The sequence below is a fragment of the Neolamprologus brichardi genome, chromosome 3 (genome assembly GCF_056152115.1).
Source record: "Neolamprologus brichardi isolate AB-2024 chromosome 3, ASM5615211v1, whole genome shotgun sequence".
NCBI classification, from domain to species: domain Eukaryota; kingdom Metazoa; phylum Chordata; class Actinopteri; order Cichliformes; family Cichlidae; genus Neolamprologus; species Neolamprologus brichardi.
Genome location: NC_142106.1, coordinates 28,456,196 through 28,471,359, shown reverse-complemented (window position 1 = coordinate 28,471,359; position 15,164 = coordinate 28,456,196). Strand labels below are relative to the sequence as shown.

General features: G+C 38.4%; 1 protein-coding gene across 1 annotated transcript; it reads left to right on the top strand.

Annotated features, from left to right (window-relative positions):
* The first annotated feature begins 208 nt into the window (after positions 1–208).
* Positions 209–8,255, top strand: LOC102784050 (uncharacterized). The gene is made up of 14 exons (XM_087835820.1): positions 209–223; positions 2,779–3,007; positions 3,203–3,390; positions 3,468–3,552; positions 3,642–3,724; positions 3,820–3,907; positions 3,985–4,073; positions 4,206–4,322; positions 4,600–4,695; positions 4,773–4,876; positions 4,962–5,070; positions 5,217–5,361; positions 5,445–5,471; positions 6,728–8,255. The coding sequence occupies exons 2-14, from the start codon at positions 2,797–2,799 to the stop codon at positions 7,270–7,272; spliced, it is 1,887 nt and encodes a 628-aa protein (XP_087691946.1). The 5' UTR covers positions 209–223; positions 2,779–2,796; the 3' UTR covers positions 7,273–8,255.
* The last annotated feature ends 6,909 nt before the right edge of the window (positions 8,256–15,164 follow it).

The window sequence follows — 15,164 nt, the reverse complement described above, 5'->3', positions numbered from 1 at the left end:
AACGTTGTTCCTTTTTTCCCCCTCATAACGTTTATTTGTTTGTTTCTTTTCCATGACGTTGCAGTAACCAAGTATTTTGCAGTGATATGTCGCAACTCCTCACAGTTTCGGGATTGATTTTGCCGAAAGGAAACTGAAACTGCTGAATCTTTATTAGAGAGGAGCAGAGTGTGGAGAAAGCAGCAGATCTCACAGAGGAGCATCGAGATACGCAGGAGCGCAGGTAGGCTGCTCTGCACTTTGGTGTTACTTTGAACTTTTTGAAATGCTTCATGATAAAATAACACGGCAGTCTCACTGACCCACTCACTCTCGTGCCTGCATGAATGAAAGCCTTGTTTGTAGAAGAATCAGATAATATTAAATCATTACTCCTTTGTATAATACTATAAGTATTATATATATGTTTTATATGTATTTTATTTTGTGTAGATGCTGTGACGTCATCTTGCGTGTGAAATAAAATCTAAAAAGTTGTTAGGTAACTCGTATTTTGTAGAGTGCAGCACACAACGTTATATAGACACATACAGTTGGGGGGTTTGATATGGGCGACGTGGTGGGGGCGGGATTATGGGCATCGGCAAAAATAGTTGCTGGCACCAATGCTGCCAACGCATTTTTGTGCTTGCATGGGTACCAGTCAGTTTTCTATTGCCCATTTGTGGCGAGTAAGGGCGCCCTCCGTTTGCGAGGTGCGCCTGTTGCTTGCTGCACAGGGAGGAGAGGGGCGGGGCGGCAAGGTATTCTCTGACTCGGTGTAGCGGTATCTAATAACCAGCTCACAAAACAAAAACAAACCAACGGACACAAAAACACCAGATTTATAATTTGCACCGATGTGTTTTCTAAATTCTGTCACACACACTCGAAAACTGAGCGCGAGGGCCCTCGGTGCGCCTACTTGCTGCTGCTGCTGCGCTGAAGTTTCACACACAACCTGTCGAATGGGGGGGTGTTGCTTCCAGATAAAGATCATTTCCTTCATAATATTGTCACTCCAAGCTCATTATGTATTAATTTTTTTTTCCTGGGTTGCGCGAAATCCCAGAAAAAAAAACCCTATATAAGCCGAAACTTATACAACAAAACTTCAGTTAATTACACAGATCTTTTCAGGATAAGGAAGCTGTCATGGTTATAAAATTAAACCGCAGGTTGCAGGGTGTGTGCTAAGCTTTTTTTCCACTAGGCTGCTTTTCTTTCCATGACAGGAATAAACAAATCCAACCTGAAATGCAAATACTACTCTTGGAGAGTCACTTTAACTCCTTCTAGTCCAGATTAAATGTCAGGACGTGAGTGTTTGCCTATAATTATGTGTTATGTGTGGTCAAAGTTTGAAAGGGAGATGCGTTTTAAAATTAACGTTTAAGGTTTATTAAAAATAATAAAACACTAATTACATTTATGTGTTATGTATAGGATCGATATTTCACCACATTTATGCTTTATTTAGGCAGATGGCCACCCTTCCCCAGCCTGGCTCTGTGGGAGGTTTCTTCCTGTTAAAAGGGAGTTTTTCCTTTCCACTGTCGCCAAAGTGCTTGCTCGTCATAAGGGTCATATGATTGATTTCTGTATGTATTATTGTACCTTACAATATAAAGCGTCTTGAGGCTACTGTTGTTGTGATATATAAATAAAAATTGAATTGAATTAAATTATTCAATATTATGTATAAGTACATACATGTTGTAGCTTGATAATGTTTTTTAAAATCTCAGTGGAATGGTGACATTTTCAATGTATATCTTTACTGACATGAACTCTCCACACTAAGACACAAAACTGTAATATCAGTGTTTTTTTTGCTGCACATTCAGTGCCACTAGAGGGCGCCTAATCACTGTTTAACACAAGGGAGTCCAAGGTGTAATTTTTGACAGTTTCACTTTTTTAAAAAAGTATTTTTATGTAAGGGGTAAGATATTCGTCTTAGTATTTTATATGTCTGTCTTGTAAAGTGGAACAGAGAAATGGTGGGTAACTGAGGGGCAAAAACAATATGGTCATCATTTCTTTCTGATATAAGGACATCAGGATATCATAACAGTAATGCCTTGAAAGGTTACTTTTAACCTGAAAAGCACAACATAGTAAAAAAACTCCTCTAAAAGTTCCACACAGTGCCGGTGTAGAGTATACACCATAGTAGAAACTATGAACACACAACAAGCCTTTAACAAGATAAGCTGGAACCACACAGGAAACACACCTTGAGGGAGAAAATGACAAAGAACAAAGGAGGACTCAGACATTGTTTACATACTAGGAAATCAGGGAGATGCAAAACACCAGGGAACACAGCTGAATGGAATCAGACTAACGGGCTGGAAAGTGGGAAGCAAAAACACTCTTGATACGTGGACTATCAAAATTAAACATGAGGCAACAAACACTGAGAACAGGACTAAGATGTGAACCATAAAAATGCCAGAATGTCAACAATACAGAACTGTAATACAGATAAATAAATTAAAAACCTGCAAAACACCCCAAAACTCAAAACTCTGGGATCATGAGAGAAGAAAATTTATTTTTTTTAATCTCATTAGCAGAAGACAAACAATAATAACCAAATTGTTTGGAAAGAATAGCATTAAAATCAATTATTAATGCAAACTAATGATAAACTACCCTCACTGATAAGTCACACATTACTCATATTATTCCTGCTAAAATCTAAAACCACATTTTCTAAACAGTGCATGTATTTTTAATAATTGAACTCTTACTGGTTTCCCTGTTGTTTACACCCTTTTCTGTCTACTTCAGATACTCAACTCATCCAAAATGAGTCTTCAGGTTTGCCACTGTGGCTGGTCCAAAAACACAAGTTACCAGGGCCTCAGGGTTCACCAGGGAAAGATGGGATGTACACCAAAGGGAATGAGGATCCCTGAACATGAAAAATTCAGTTACCTTCCTACAGTGACTATCCTGAGTCCTCAGATCAAATTAACAGACCCATTTATGGATATTTTCAAGAATTCTGTGAAGTCTGGTGAGTGCGCTGATTGCACTGCTGCCCCTAGTTACACTTTGTGCAGCTGCAGAGGCCGAGGATAAATTTGTCACTTTGACAGTTTGTTACAGTGTATTCTCACATTGTTAAGGAATGATTTACTAAAAAATAAACAAAGAATATGCAGGAAGAGTTAAAATAATCATTCCTTAATGTGTCACACAAACACAACAGATTCAAACGCAAGCTACTACAGCTGGCCCAGAATCACAGTTGATCAGGACCTCAGAGATCTCCAGGGAGGGATGAGATCGACACAAAATCAACTGGAGGAGAACAAAGTTCAACTCTGGAGAAATCATCAGGAAGAATCTCATCAAAAGTGCAGCAGACCAACTTTCAGTCCTTCAGTCAAGGAGGAGGTATGGCTTTTTCACAGAAATATGAGAAATTACACTGGATCAGCATCGAACTGTATAATCACATCTGTTTTCTCCAGCAGAATATGTTTCTGCCATCAAGCTTCATCCCCCAAATCGATTCTCCAGTCAGACAAGCCTCTGCTGTAGAGATAATTAAATCATGTACGCATTTTAATTTAGTTAGTTCATAATGACAGCACTCCCAAAAAGCAAGGTGGCTTAATTTAACCATTAATCCTCTTTTGTTACAGTGGTTGAAACTCAGCAACAGTCTGTGCCAACAGGTTCAAACATGGGCGCATATCAGGGGCTTGATTTTGCCTCTGGTGCACAGGTACACAGATTTTCTTTTCAAACATATCAAAGAAGTGTTAGGATAACATGTCAAGTGACACCCACTGAATCCCCACTTCTACTTTCCTTTTACAGTCTGTGTTCATGTCTGTGTCACAGACCTTCAGCAACCACAGTGATCACACAGACAACACAACCACAAAGATGGAGACAGACACATCATGTACGCATTACAATCTTCACAGCTGATGTCAATTCAAGCTAGCTTTGCTTGGTAATAACTCTCTTGTTCCTCTGCAGTCTTTGAGACTCCTCAGCGCTCTCATCAAAGCACCGTGAGCTCAGACAAAGCCCGTCGAGCTCTGGACTTCTCTACTGGTGGACAGCAGGTACTGCAGATTTCTTAAGTACAGTTTTTCAGATGCATGTAAAATATGGTTTTAGTATAAATGTGAAACAATTTTGCTAAGAGTTAAACTGTATAAAGATTAATTTCATTATTTACTGCTTTCATATTTTAGGTGGTACAACTCTTGGAGCTTCCTGGGAAAGCAGCCCAGCACGCAGCAATCTGCCCCGAAGAAAAAGAAAAGGAGATAGATAAGCTGAAAGAGAAGAAGACTAAAAAACTACAAAAGGTAATGCAGTTTTAATAGTTGTTAAAATAGTGGTTCTGAGTAACAATGTAATAATTAGTAGAATTTTCAATCACTAAAACTGAAGAAATTCTAAAAATGCTCCAAAAGGTGCCAACAGCACAAACACTGCTTGGAGGTCCAGTTCAGACACTCATAGTAGTGGAAGTAAAGCCTCACAGAGTGTTACACCACTGTGTGGACCTTAGAGTCATTTTTGACCAGGATATGTCCTTCTATCATCAGACTTTTGACTCTGAACCACTTGTTCTCTTTCAAGGCAAAACAGGAAAAGATGAAATCTGATTTGCAGCAGAAAATTCACATAAGAGAGCTCAAGATGGCAGAAGTCAGATCATCGGAAATAGACTGCAAGGTAAGGATGTTTATTTATTTTTCCTTTGTTTGGTTTCTTGCTTTGATGTTACTTTAACACATCCACTCTCTTTTCAGGGTACTCTGGATGCTGAATGGTTGGAAGTCAATCATTTCTTCTCAGAGGCTATCAGAGTTGTGGAAGATGCTCGAAAGAAAGCCCTTAAGCCTCTGGAGGAGAGGTTAGTACTGTCAGTGGAGAGCAGCTGAACATTGCCAGTGTGCTGTTATAGAGCTGTACATTTTACTCTCTTGTATACTGTTTAGGAGACAGAAAGTGAAAGGAGATGCTCAGGATATCATCCAGAAGCTGCAAAGAGAAATTGATGTGCTCAAAAAGGCCATTGCTGAAGCACCCAAAAACCCAGACTTGGAGGTGAGCTTTGAGGACCTGAAGTCTATCTTCTGGTCTTTTTAACATCTCAGCATAAAAGTGCATTTCTGCACTTTGGTAATTCTGTTTCCTTAAACTCATTAAATCTAATCTTGTCATACGCTGATGTTTACTGTGTGCAAACACAGGTTTCGCCACTAACAGGCCTGAATGAATCTACTGACTGGAAAAATGTACAAGTTGACACTTCACTCTCCTTTGGCACACTGAGAACTACGACTTCAGCCATGATGAAGCAAATTCACGACAAACTGGAAAAACTCTCATCCATCGGTGCGCCCATCATTTTGTTATACTTATATTAAAATCTGTATTTTCTGATTTATTGCCACTTATTAAAATGTTTGTTTCCACAGAGCTCAGGAGGATTACTAAATTTGCAGGTGTGTATTTCAAAATAAAAACCTTATTTAAATGAAAAAATGTGATTGTTTTGCATTTTGATGTTTAATACAGATACATACTGATGAACAGCAGTAGGCCTTGTAATGGAAAATTAATAAGCTTTAAAAGTTGTAAAATTTTTAAAATAAAAACCAAAGCTTTATAGAAATTTAGCAGGATTCTCTCAAATTCCAAAATAAAAAAAGCCTCCAGTTATTTATTAGCTCTTATTGTTTTTCAGAATTGAACTCGTCTTGTTAAGGTTTAGTTGGATGCAGTCAAAATTAATATGTAGATTTCCAAAATAAAATATAATTTTCTAATGTACTCTTTCAAAGTTATTTAAGAAACAAATGGCAAAGATAAGTTTTAACATGTTATTTCAGTTTTCTCCTATTTAAACACAAAGGCATAAAGTTTCTCCTCCTCAACTGTAACTGTGTCACTGTGGAAACAAATTGCCCCACAGTAATTTGTCTGCTTATATATTTCTAAAACTGCTCACTTAACTGCAATCACTTCCCCCCTTGAAAAAAGGGTCTATGGAAAAACATGAATAATTATTTTTGAAGATATGAACACGTTTAGCTCGGGCACATTTTATTACTCTCAAATTATGTCACATGAACAATATTTGACACCTCTAGGAGAGCAGCAAACTCAACAAAATGAATGCACTGTGATTCAGTAATGTAAGATTTCAGGAGTTATGTGAATAAAATATTGGAAAATTAGCACAGTTATTAGCTAAAAAATATTAATATATTGTTTATTTACCAATGAAAAAATTAAATAGTGAGTTAGCTAACATAAGTAAGTAGTGTTTACTTGTTATGATGACAAGACCTCAAGGGGTCAGCATGGCGAACACAATGCCCTGATGCTCTTTTGTTAGCCTAGCTGCTTGTCGATAGTGTGAAACCTCTCTTTATTGCTTTATCCGGAGGAAGATGTGAAAAAAAGTTGAGGGAACAGTTAATGTATCATGCATGCTCATATCTCATCTCCTTAAGATTTCATATACAAATATTATTTCTTACTGAGGACAAACCTGTTGTTACTAATGTTTCCATAGCAATACTTACCACCATGTTTGGGTTTAATCCTAAGCTTTGGCTGAAATGTTTAATAGGAAAAGTAAATAAAGAAAGGGGAGTCTTCTATTGTAGTTTATCCATTACTCTTGTGATGCTTCTACACTTCTACCCACCACACGGTTCTGTTTTTTTAATCACTTGTGTTCTTTTGACTGCAGTGGACGTGAAGCTGGACCCGGCGACCGCACACCAAAGCCTTGAAATTTCTGATAATGGGAAAAAAGTGAGAGATAGTGGAAAGATGTCGAAAGATCCTGATTCTCCACAGAGGTTTAATATGTTTGGAAGTATCCTGGGGCTCAACAGGCTGTCCTCTGGCAGGGCATACTGGGAGGTGGAGGTCAGCAAAAAGACCGGGTGGGATCTGGGTGTGGCGAGACGAGACGCAAACCGCAAGGGGAAACTCTCAATCAGTCCTGACAATGGTTACTGGGCTACTGTACATTATGAAGACCAGAAATATTCAGCCCTGACAACACCACCAGTGAGCCTTTCACCTAAAAGGAAACCTCAAAAAGTCGGGGTGTTTGTAGATTACGAGGAAGGTCTCGTGTCCTTTTACGATGTGACGTCTCAGTCTCACATCTACTCATTTACTGAGTGTTCGTTCGGTGGTGAGATCCTTCCATACTTCAGTCCACATCTGAAACAAAATGAGAAAAACAGCAATCCTTTGATTATCACTGCTGTGCAAAAGCAGTAGTAATCACAAGCACTGGATCTGGTGCAGTGAATGCATCACTGGTAAGCAATATATGTGTCCAGGTGTGCAGTAACAGTTTAATGTTTTTTCTGTGTGCAAACAGAGTTTTCTTAGATTTTCCAAGATTGTCCAAATTTCAACATTTTTCATTTTTCTACATTTTTTATTATAACATGCATAAAGATCACCTGACTCAAGTTTTTATGTACCATATGCTCTATTCAGTGTGCAGTAACAGTTTGCTCACCTGCCCATCGGGCATTTGATCGGTCAAATTTCAACATTTTTCTTATAACATGCATTAATGAAGATCCTCTGACTGAGGCATCAATTTTAGAGTTTTATTTTTTATGTACTATATTTTCTAACTTTTAACATTTGAAAAGTAAAAGTAAAAGGGTTATTCAGGACTCAGGATCTATGACACACGGGGAGCCAGGGATCAAACCACCAACCTTACCATTAGCAAATGGCCTGCTCTAGCAACTAAGCCACAGGGGCCCTGTTTTTGAAAGTTGACTTTAAAATATTAGCTTACATCATATGTCTTGACTGATGTCCTAAGAGTTGCAAGACTGGAATACTTGAAATCTCTGTGCCTGTGACATTTGGACTCTGCTGATTCTTTTCTGCTGTGTACAGCTGTAGTCCACTCCACCGCCATATAAACACATACAGCACCCCCTTCCCACAGCTCTAACTATAAATGCTGTTTGTTATAATTGTTGACCAAAGGATGGATTACAAGTCCTGCTTGTTTGTCGTGTTTTTGCTGATTGTCCATCACTTATAGTATCAACAAACTGTTTACTTACTTACTCTTTGTAGCTCTGTTTTACAGATCCTTTTTGTAATTATTTCCTTCTGTTCAACCATTTGTTTCATTTTGTACTTTTTCTACTCAGACTTCTTATATTGTGGTGGTCAGGAATCGCTGTATGTCATTTAAAAGATGTGTGTAATATAATCTATGACATTAAATGGACAGAAATTTAAAGAAACTATCATTTAGGAACTTTTTTTTTGCATTTTTTGTCATGGTGTTAACACAAATATATTTGATAAGTAGATATCTTTAAAATCTATAACTAGATTTTAAAAATATAAAATATAAATAGAACATAAAATATCAACTATTATTATTATTATTATTATTATTATTAATAATAATAATAATAATAATAATAATAATAATAATAATAATAATAATAATAATAATAATAATAATAATAATAATAAAATGACATCAAGACTGTCATTTCTTATTTGTCCACTAGATGCCATTAGTGAATTGGATGCACACATTCTTCATTGTTGTTTTGTGCTATGTAGAAGAGAGTCCTGGATAATGGATGGAAAGTTAAAGTAAATATTTCATGTCCTCTTTGGAATACTCTCATGATGGTCAGTTTCAGTCAATCAATCAGTTTATTTATAAGCACATTTAACAACAACACAGGTCGACCAAAGTGCTGTACATAGTAAAAAGTAAAACAAATACACAGAGAAAGAACAAAACAAGGCTCATTAACAATTAAAAGCTAGGGAATAAAGATGCGTTTATGGACGAGGTTTACAAATGCTGAGTTTTGGAGAGGTAATAATTTGAAGAAGCAGACTATTCCAGTTTAGGCGCAGCAATTGCAAAGTCCCAGTTTACTCTGGGTTTTACTCTGCTGCTAGGAACAATCAGAAGCAACTTTTCAGTTGACCTAAGAGTTCTATTTGGAGTATTTTTAGTTTAAAAATCAAAGTGGTAGGAGGGTCCATTTAGAGACTTAAAAACAAGCAATGAACTCTTAAAATCAATTCTATAACATACTGGAAGCCAATGTGAATGAGAAACACTGGGGAAATATGGTTGTGTTTATGAGTGCCTGTAAAGTGTCGGGCTGCAGCATTCTGAACAAGATGGGAGAGCAGAGCCTGGCTGATACCAAAATAAAGACTATTACAGTAGTCAACTTGGATAAAATAAATGCATAAATCACTTTCTTGAAGTCAACAGATGACCAAATGTTCTTAATTTTTGTAAGGGGCCTGAGCTGGAAGAAGCTGGCTTTTACAACAGGATTTATTTGTTTCTCTCAAATAAAAAAATGGCATCAAAGAACACTCCCAGATTTTTTGCAACAGGACTTCTGGACTTCTGGACAGAGGGTCCCACTCCAGCCAAAGTGCACAGAGAAACAGGCTCAAAGTGTTCAAAAACAGCTGAGAAATCTGCTGGAACAGAAAGATTATAAGCTTTGGCCCATGGTCAGCTCATCACTGGATCCACTTCAGTTTGCCTACCAACCTGGCATTGAAGAGGATTATGCTTCCTGCAGAAGTTCTCTGATGACTCTGCAATAGTCGGCCTCATCACTGACATGGACGACAGGGAGTACAGAGAACTCACCCAAGGCCAAGCTGGTGGTAGACTTCCGCAGGCACAAATGTCCTCCACTGCAACCACTAAACATCCAAGATATGGACATTGAGGCTGTGGATAGCTACAGATACCTTGGTGTTCATCTGAACAACAAATGGGACTGGACTCATAATTCAGATGGTCTCTACAGAAAAGGGCAGAGCCGGCTGTACCTGCTGCAGAGACTCAGGTCTTTTGGAGTGGAGGACCCACTGCTGAGGACCTTCTGTGACTCTGTGGTGTCTCTGGACCCAGTGGAGGTGGTGAGTGACAGGAGAATGGTGGCTAAGCTGTCATCCCTGTTGGGGCTCAGTGCTGCAGGAGACTCTGACAGCACTGAGCAGCTCCTTCAGTAGCAGGCTGCGGCACCCACGATGTGGGATGGAGAGACTCCGCAGGTCTTTCCTACCCACTGCTGTCACACTCTACAACAAAGACTTCGCAGCTGACCAAACACACACATCTACACATGTGCAATAACACTAAGTGTAATTTTTTTTCTGACAACGTAGCATTTTATTCTGTTGTATATAGCATGTGTGACAGCCAGTGGGCTGTTTTCTTGTTGACTGTCTCTTTCAGATATGTGGTTGGTGGAGCTGACCCAATTATGGATACAGCACACCTGAAAAGGCCAGTCCCAGTTATAAAGCTACCTTGAATGAACCTCTGTTTCTCTTTTTCTCTTCATCTGGGGCTCATTATGCTCCTTTGGTTATGTTCAGTTATGACTGTTGTATCATTTAACCTGTGTTTGAGTTTCTTTACTTTATTTCATTAAAATATCTTACAGCCTTTAAAAGCCTGTGTGTGGTCTCCCACTTACTTGTCACATCCTTTGAGCCGGGTTGTGACATATGGTATTCTTTTTTCTCTTGTTCTATTCCAGTGTTTTTCTTAATTTTTGCTACTGTAACTCTGCACTCTCCACTTTCTGCTGTGACACAACACATTTCTCACATGTGTGACTAATAAAGGCTTATCTTATCTTATCTTTAACAAGAAACTGTAAAAAGGTTTCACAGGTAGCTGGAGACACTGGTAAGTGTGTGGTAGGTGAAGGGTTGATAACGGAATTAATGGTGTTTAATAAGACACAGGACCTATAACAGTTACTTCTTAAATCCAGTTTCACAGACAGAGTTACACCCTTGCCAGTTTTTGAGAGCAGGGCTCAATAACGTAAATTGACTCTATACGTGCAGCGTTTCATGTCCCCTTTAAACTCAGAGTAAGCCAAGGGCAAAACAACAAACAAAATCAAACTGAGCTCCAAGGAACACAAAAAACCTCATAAAACAAAAAATCAAAAGCTGAGTCTGACCTTCCTAGATTACCCAAAGAGTGAGAATAAGATAATATATGATATATTTTATGTAGACCAGATTTGCTGAATTCTGTAGTGTTGCAAAAAGCATATTAACCTTGCCTTTGACATAATAAATTTATTTTAGTGATTTAAAGTTCCTAAAAACCACTTAAAGCCTTGTCATAGCTTTTGTGCTCTGCAGGGCATTTCTGCCATTCAAATAAACGTTACTTTTTTTCTTTTTTTTTACTTTTTATTTTATTTATTTGAACAACTCACCTGTCCATTACGCATACAGTTTCTTCAGAATAACAGAATACAAAGAGAGTCACAAACTCAAGACAGTGAAATTAGAAAGAAAAAGGAACAAAGAAATATATATATGTATAAAAATATAAATACATATATAATAATAATTAGAAAAATAAGTTAAAGTAAAACAAAAGAAAAAAGAAAAAAAAGGAAACATGCCTGTGGTGTCAAACATTTTCATAGTTCATTTCACATTCTTTTCTCTTTTTTTTTGTATGCCCATCTTCATTCAGTTCAGTCTTTTTTTTTTCTTCCGTTGTACGTCAACCATTTTCCCCAGTCCTTCAAAAAGCATTCTTCCTTTAATTTCAGTTTATATGTAAGGTTCTCCATCTCCATAATGTCCTCCACAATTGCTACCCACTGCTGCTTTCCTGGTGTTTCTGTCTTAAGCCAGTTTTTGGTGATGGCCTTCTTTGCTGCCAAAATGAGAATCTTAGCCAGGTAACGATCCTTTACATCTACAGTACCTTCCAAGTACCCTAGATACAAAACAAGGCAAGTTCTAGGAATTATATAACCTAATATATCACAGAGAGCTGAGTGAATTTTAACCCAGAAAGTGTGAATTTTTTTGCATTTCCAGAAAATGTGTGTATGGTCTGGTTCATCCCATCCACACAACCTCCAACATTGTTGTTGTGTATTGGTTTGCTTATTTTTAATCTTAGGTGTAATAAAATAGCGAATTTGATTTTTCCAGATAAATTCTTTCCACCTCAATGAGTGAGTTGTATTCTTATGTTCTTTCCATGTTTCATACCACACCCTCTCAGTGATTTCTTCACTCAGCTCTCTTTCCCATTTTACTTTAACATATACAGTTGATTCCTGTCTTGATTCCATCAAACATTTGTATAGGGTAGACACTGTTCTTGGAATAACACTTTTATATGCCAGTATAATTATTTTTATAATAGGATGGATTTTGTCTTCCTTTATTTTTATTTTTTTTAATTAAAATAATCTCTCACCTGTAAGTGTCTGAAAAAAATCCTTGTTTTTTAAGTTGTATTCCCATTTTAATTCTTCAAAACTTTTAATTTCTCCTTTTTTGATTAATAAACAAATTGCTGTGATTCCCTTTTCATTCCAATTTTTAAAACCAAGATCCAATTTTCCTAGTCTAAATTCTTCACCGAAGGCTATCCATTTTAGCAAACCAAGCTCTTTACCAATTCTGAACTCCTTTACTGTATCATACCATACATTTAATGTAAAGGATATTATCGGGTTCCTAAATAAACGTTACTTTTACAGCCTACAATGTTCAAGTTCAATGTCTTAAACTGTCCTCCAATCAAGCACCTGTGTCAGGAAGTAGAAAAACAATTTCCTCATTGTGCTTTGCAGAGTCCAACTGGTACAAACAGATAAGAGATACAGATGAGAACATTTTATTATTAAACAACATCAAAACAGCCAGTTTGGTCTAGAGAGTGAGCGGTGCTAAAACAGCTTGGAAAATTAATTTTACCATTTTACGCTCTATTTTCTTCTTTTGTGGCTTGACTTTGGTCCACAGTGGCACTAATACCACTGAAATTAATATGTTTGGGGAGCCAACCACACAACTTTTGGTGGCTTTTTGGTAATGCAAACGTAAGAAAAAGTAAATGTATGTCTGCTTAGGATGACAGGCCAGAGTTTCTTTTAAATATGATGCTTCACACAAATTGAGCCAATTTCTGTAACATTCAGATGTGCTTAATACAAAATCCTTTGTTTTCTTTTTGGCAAGTTGTAGTATTTAATTTTATTATCACTCTTGAATTTGATATCATTTTAAGACATATGTTTATGTTAATTTAACAAATTTGAGTTTCATTGCATTGCCTAGTATTAACTGTATTTTAATACCTTTTAAAAAAAATCTTTATTAAAATGCTTTGAATGATTAAAGTGTATTGCTTTATAAACAATATTGTTTTGCTTTTTTTCCTGCTTAATCGTGAATATGAATATGTGAGATCAATGGATAAAATTGAAATAAATAATTTAATTGAAGCATACAGGGATCACCTCCATTCCTACTCCACAATTATGTGTTGACAATGTATACTAAATAATTGTTGGGGTACAAATAAATGGGAGTAACTTATAAGCATTTTTAGGAGTGCGGAGGATAAACTGGGACATTCAAGCTGCTTTTGGTAACAAACTGATACCTTAAAATATGTCACGTTTGTCAAAAGCAGCCATGTATTTATACCTATGTGAAGGTCCCTCTGTTTTGAGCCTGTCAACATTATATAACTTTGACTTATAAGCACAGAATGAATTATGATTTATTTAAGTGACTTGTGATAAAGTGATTCGATTAGATGACCACGCAGTGTAGTTGTGCAGTGGCCACTAGTGTATGAATGAAAGAATGTTCAGTGTGTGTGTAAAAACCATATGTGTGGGTCAGTACTATGTGGTGGTGTGATTGAGAGACCGTATCGCCTGCGGGAAGAAGCTCCTCCTCAGTCTCTCTGTGTTGGTCTTCAGGGAGCGGAATCGCTTTCCTGACCTAAACAGAGAGAACAGTCCGTTGTGGGGATGGCTGAGGTCCTTCACGATCTTCCTGGCCTTGGTCCAGCACCGCCTGCTGTAGATTGAGTGCAGGTCAGGGAGCTCGAAGCGGATGGTGCACTCAGCTGATCCCACAACCCTCTGTAGAGCTCGTCTGTCCTGCATGGTGCTGTTCCCGAACCAGGTTTCCCATCAGGATGCTCTCTATGGTGCATGAGTAAAAGTTCCTGAGCACCTTGGAGGGCAGTCGGAAGTCTTTCAAGCGTCTGAGGTGGTAGAGACGCTGTTGGGCCTTTTTCACCACGGTGTTGATGTGACAGGACCATGACAGGTCCTGTGTAATGTGAACTCCGAGGTATTTGAAGCTGTCTTACTGACGTTTAGAAGGAGGTTGTTCCTCTGGCACCAGTTCTCCAGATTCCTAATCTCCTTCAAGTAGGCCGTCTCGTTGTTATCAGAGATCAGGCACACCATGACGGTGTCGTCAGCAAACTTAATGATGGTGGTGGAGGAGCCTGTAGTGGCCACACAGTCATATGTGTACAAAGAGTACAGCAGGGGGCTCAGAACACACCCCTGGGGGGCTCCAGTGCTGAGAGTGATGGAGGCTGAGACATGTCTGCCCATCCTTACTGCCTGTGGTCTGCCAGTTAGGAAGTTGGAGATCCACAGACACATAGATGAGCTGAGTCCCAGGTGCTCCAGCTTGGTGGTGAGTGTGGAGGGAATTATGGTATTAAATGCAGAGCTGTAGTCGATGAAGAGCATTTTAACATAATTCCCCCTTCTAGTGTCCAAGTGAGTAAGTGATGTGTGGAGGAGATGAGAGATGGCATCGTCTGTGGAACGATTTGGATGGTAAGCGAACTGTAGCGGGTCCAGTGTGTCTGGTAGTGAAGAAATGATGAAGTCTCTGACCAGGCGTTCAAAGCACTTCATCACTACTGAGGTGAGGGCTATAGGGCGATAGTCATTGAGAGAAGCAGGGTGGGGTTTCTTCGGGACAGGAACAGTGATGGACTCTTTGAAGCATGTGGGGATCACCGACTGAGATAAAGAGATGTTGAATATCTCAATGAACACAGGTGCTAGCTGGTATGCGCAGTTTCTGAGGATACGACCTGAGATGCCGTCTGGTCCTGCTGCTTTCCTGGTGTTCACTCTCTTTAAGGATCTCCTCATGTCATGCTCGGAGATGATGAGCACGTTTCCGGTATTGGCAGTATCTTCCTGTCTGCAGCCGTTAGCGCCACTAGCATTAGCATCATTAGCGTATTTAGCTGCAGCCTCGAAGCAAGCATAGAAAGTGTTCAGCTCGTTTGCCAGAGTCACGTCCGCGTT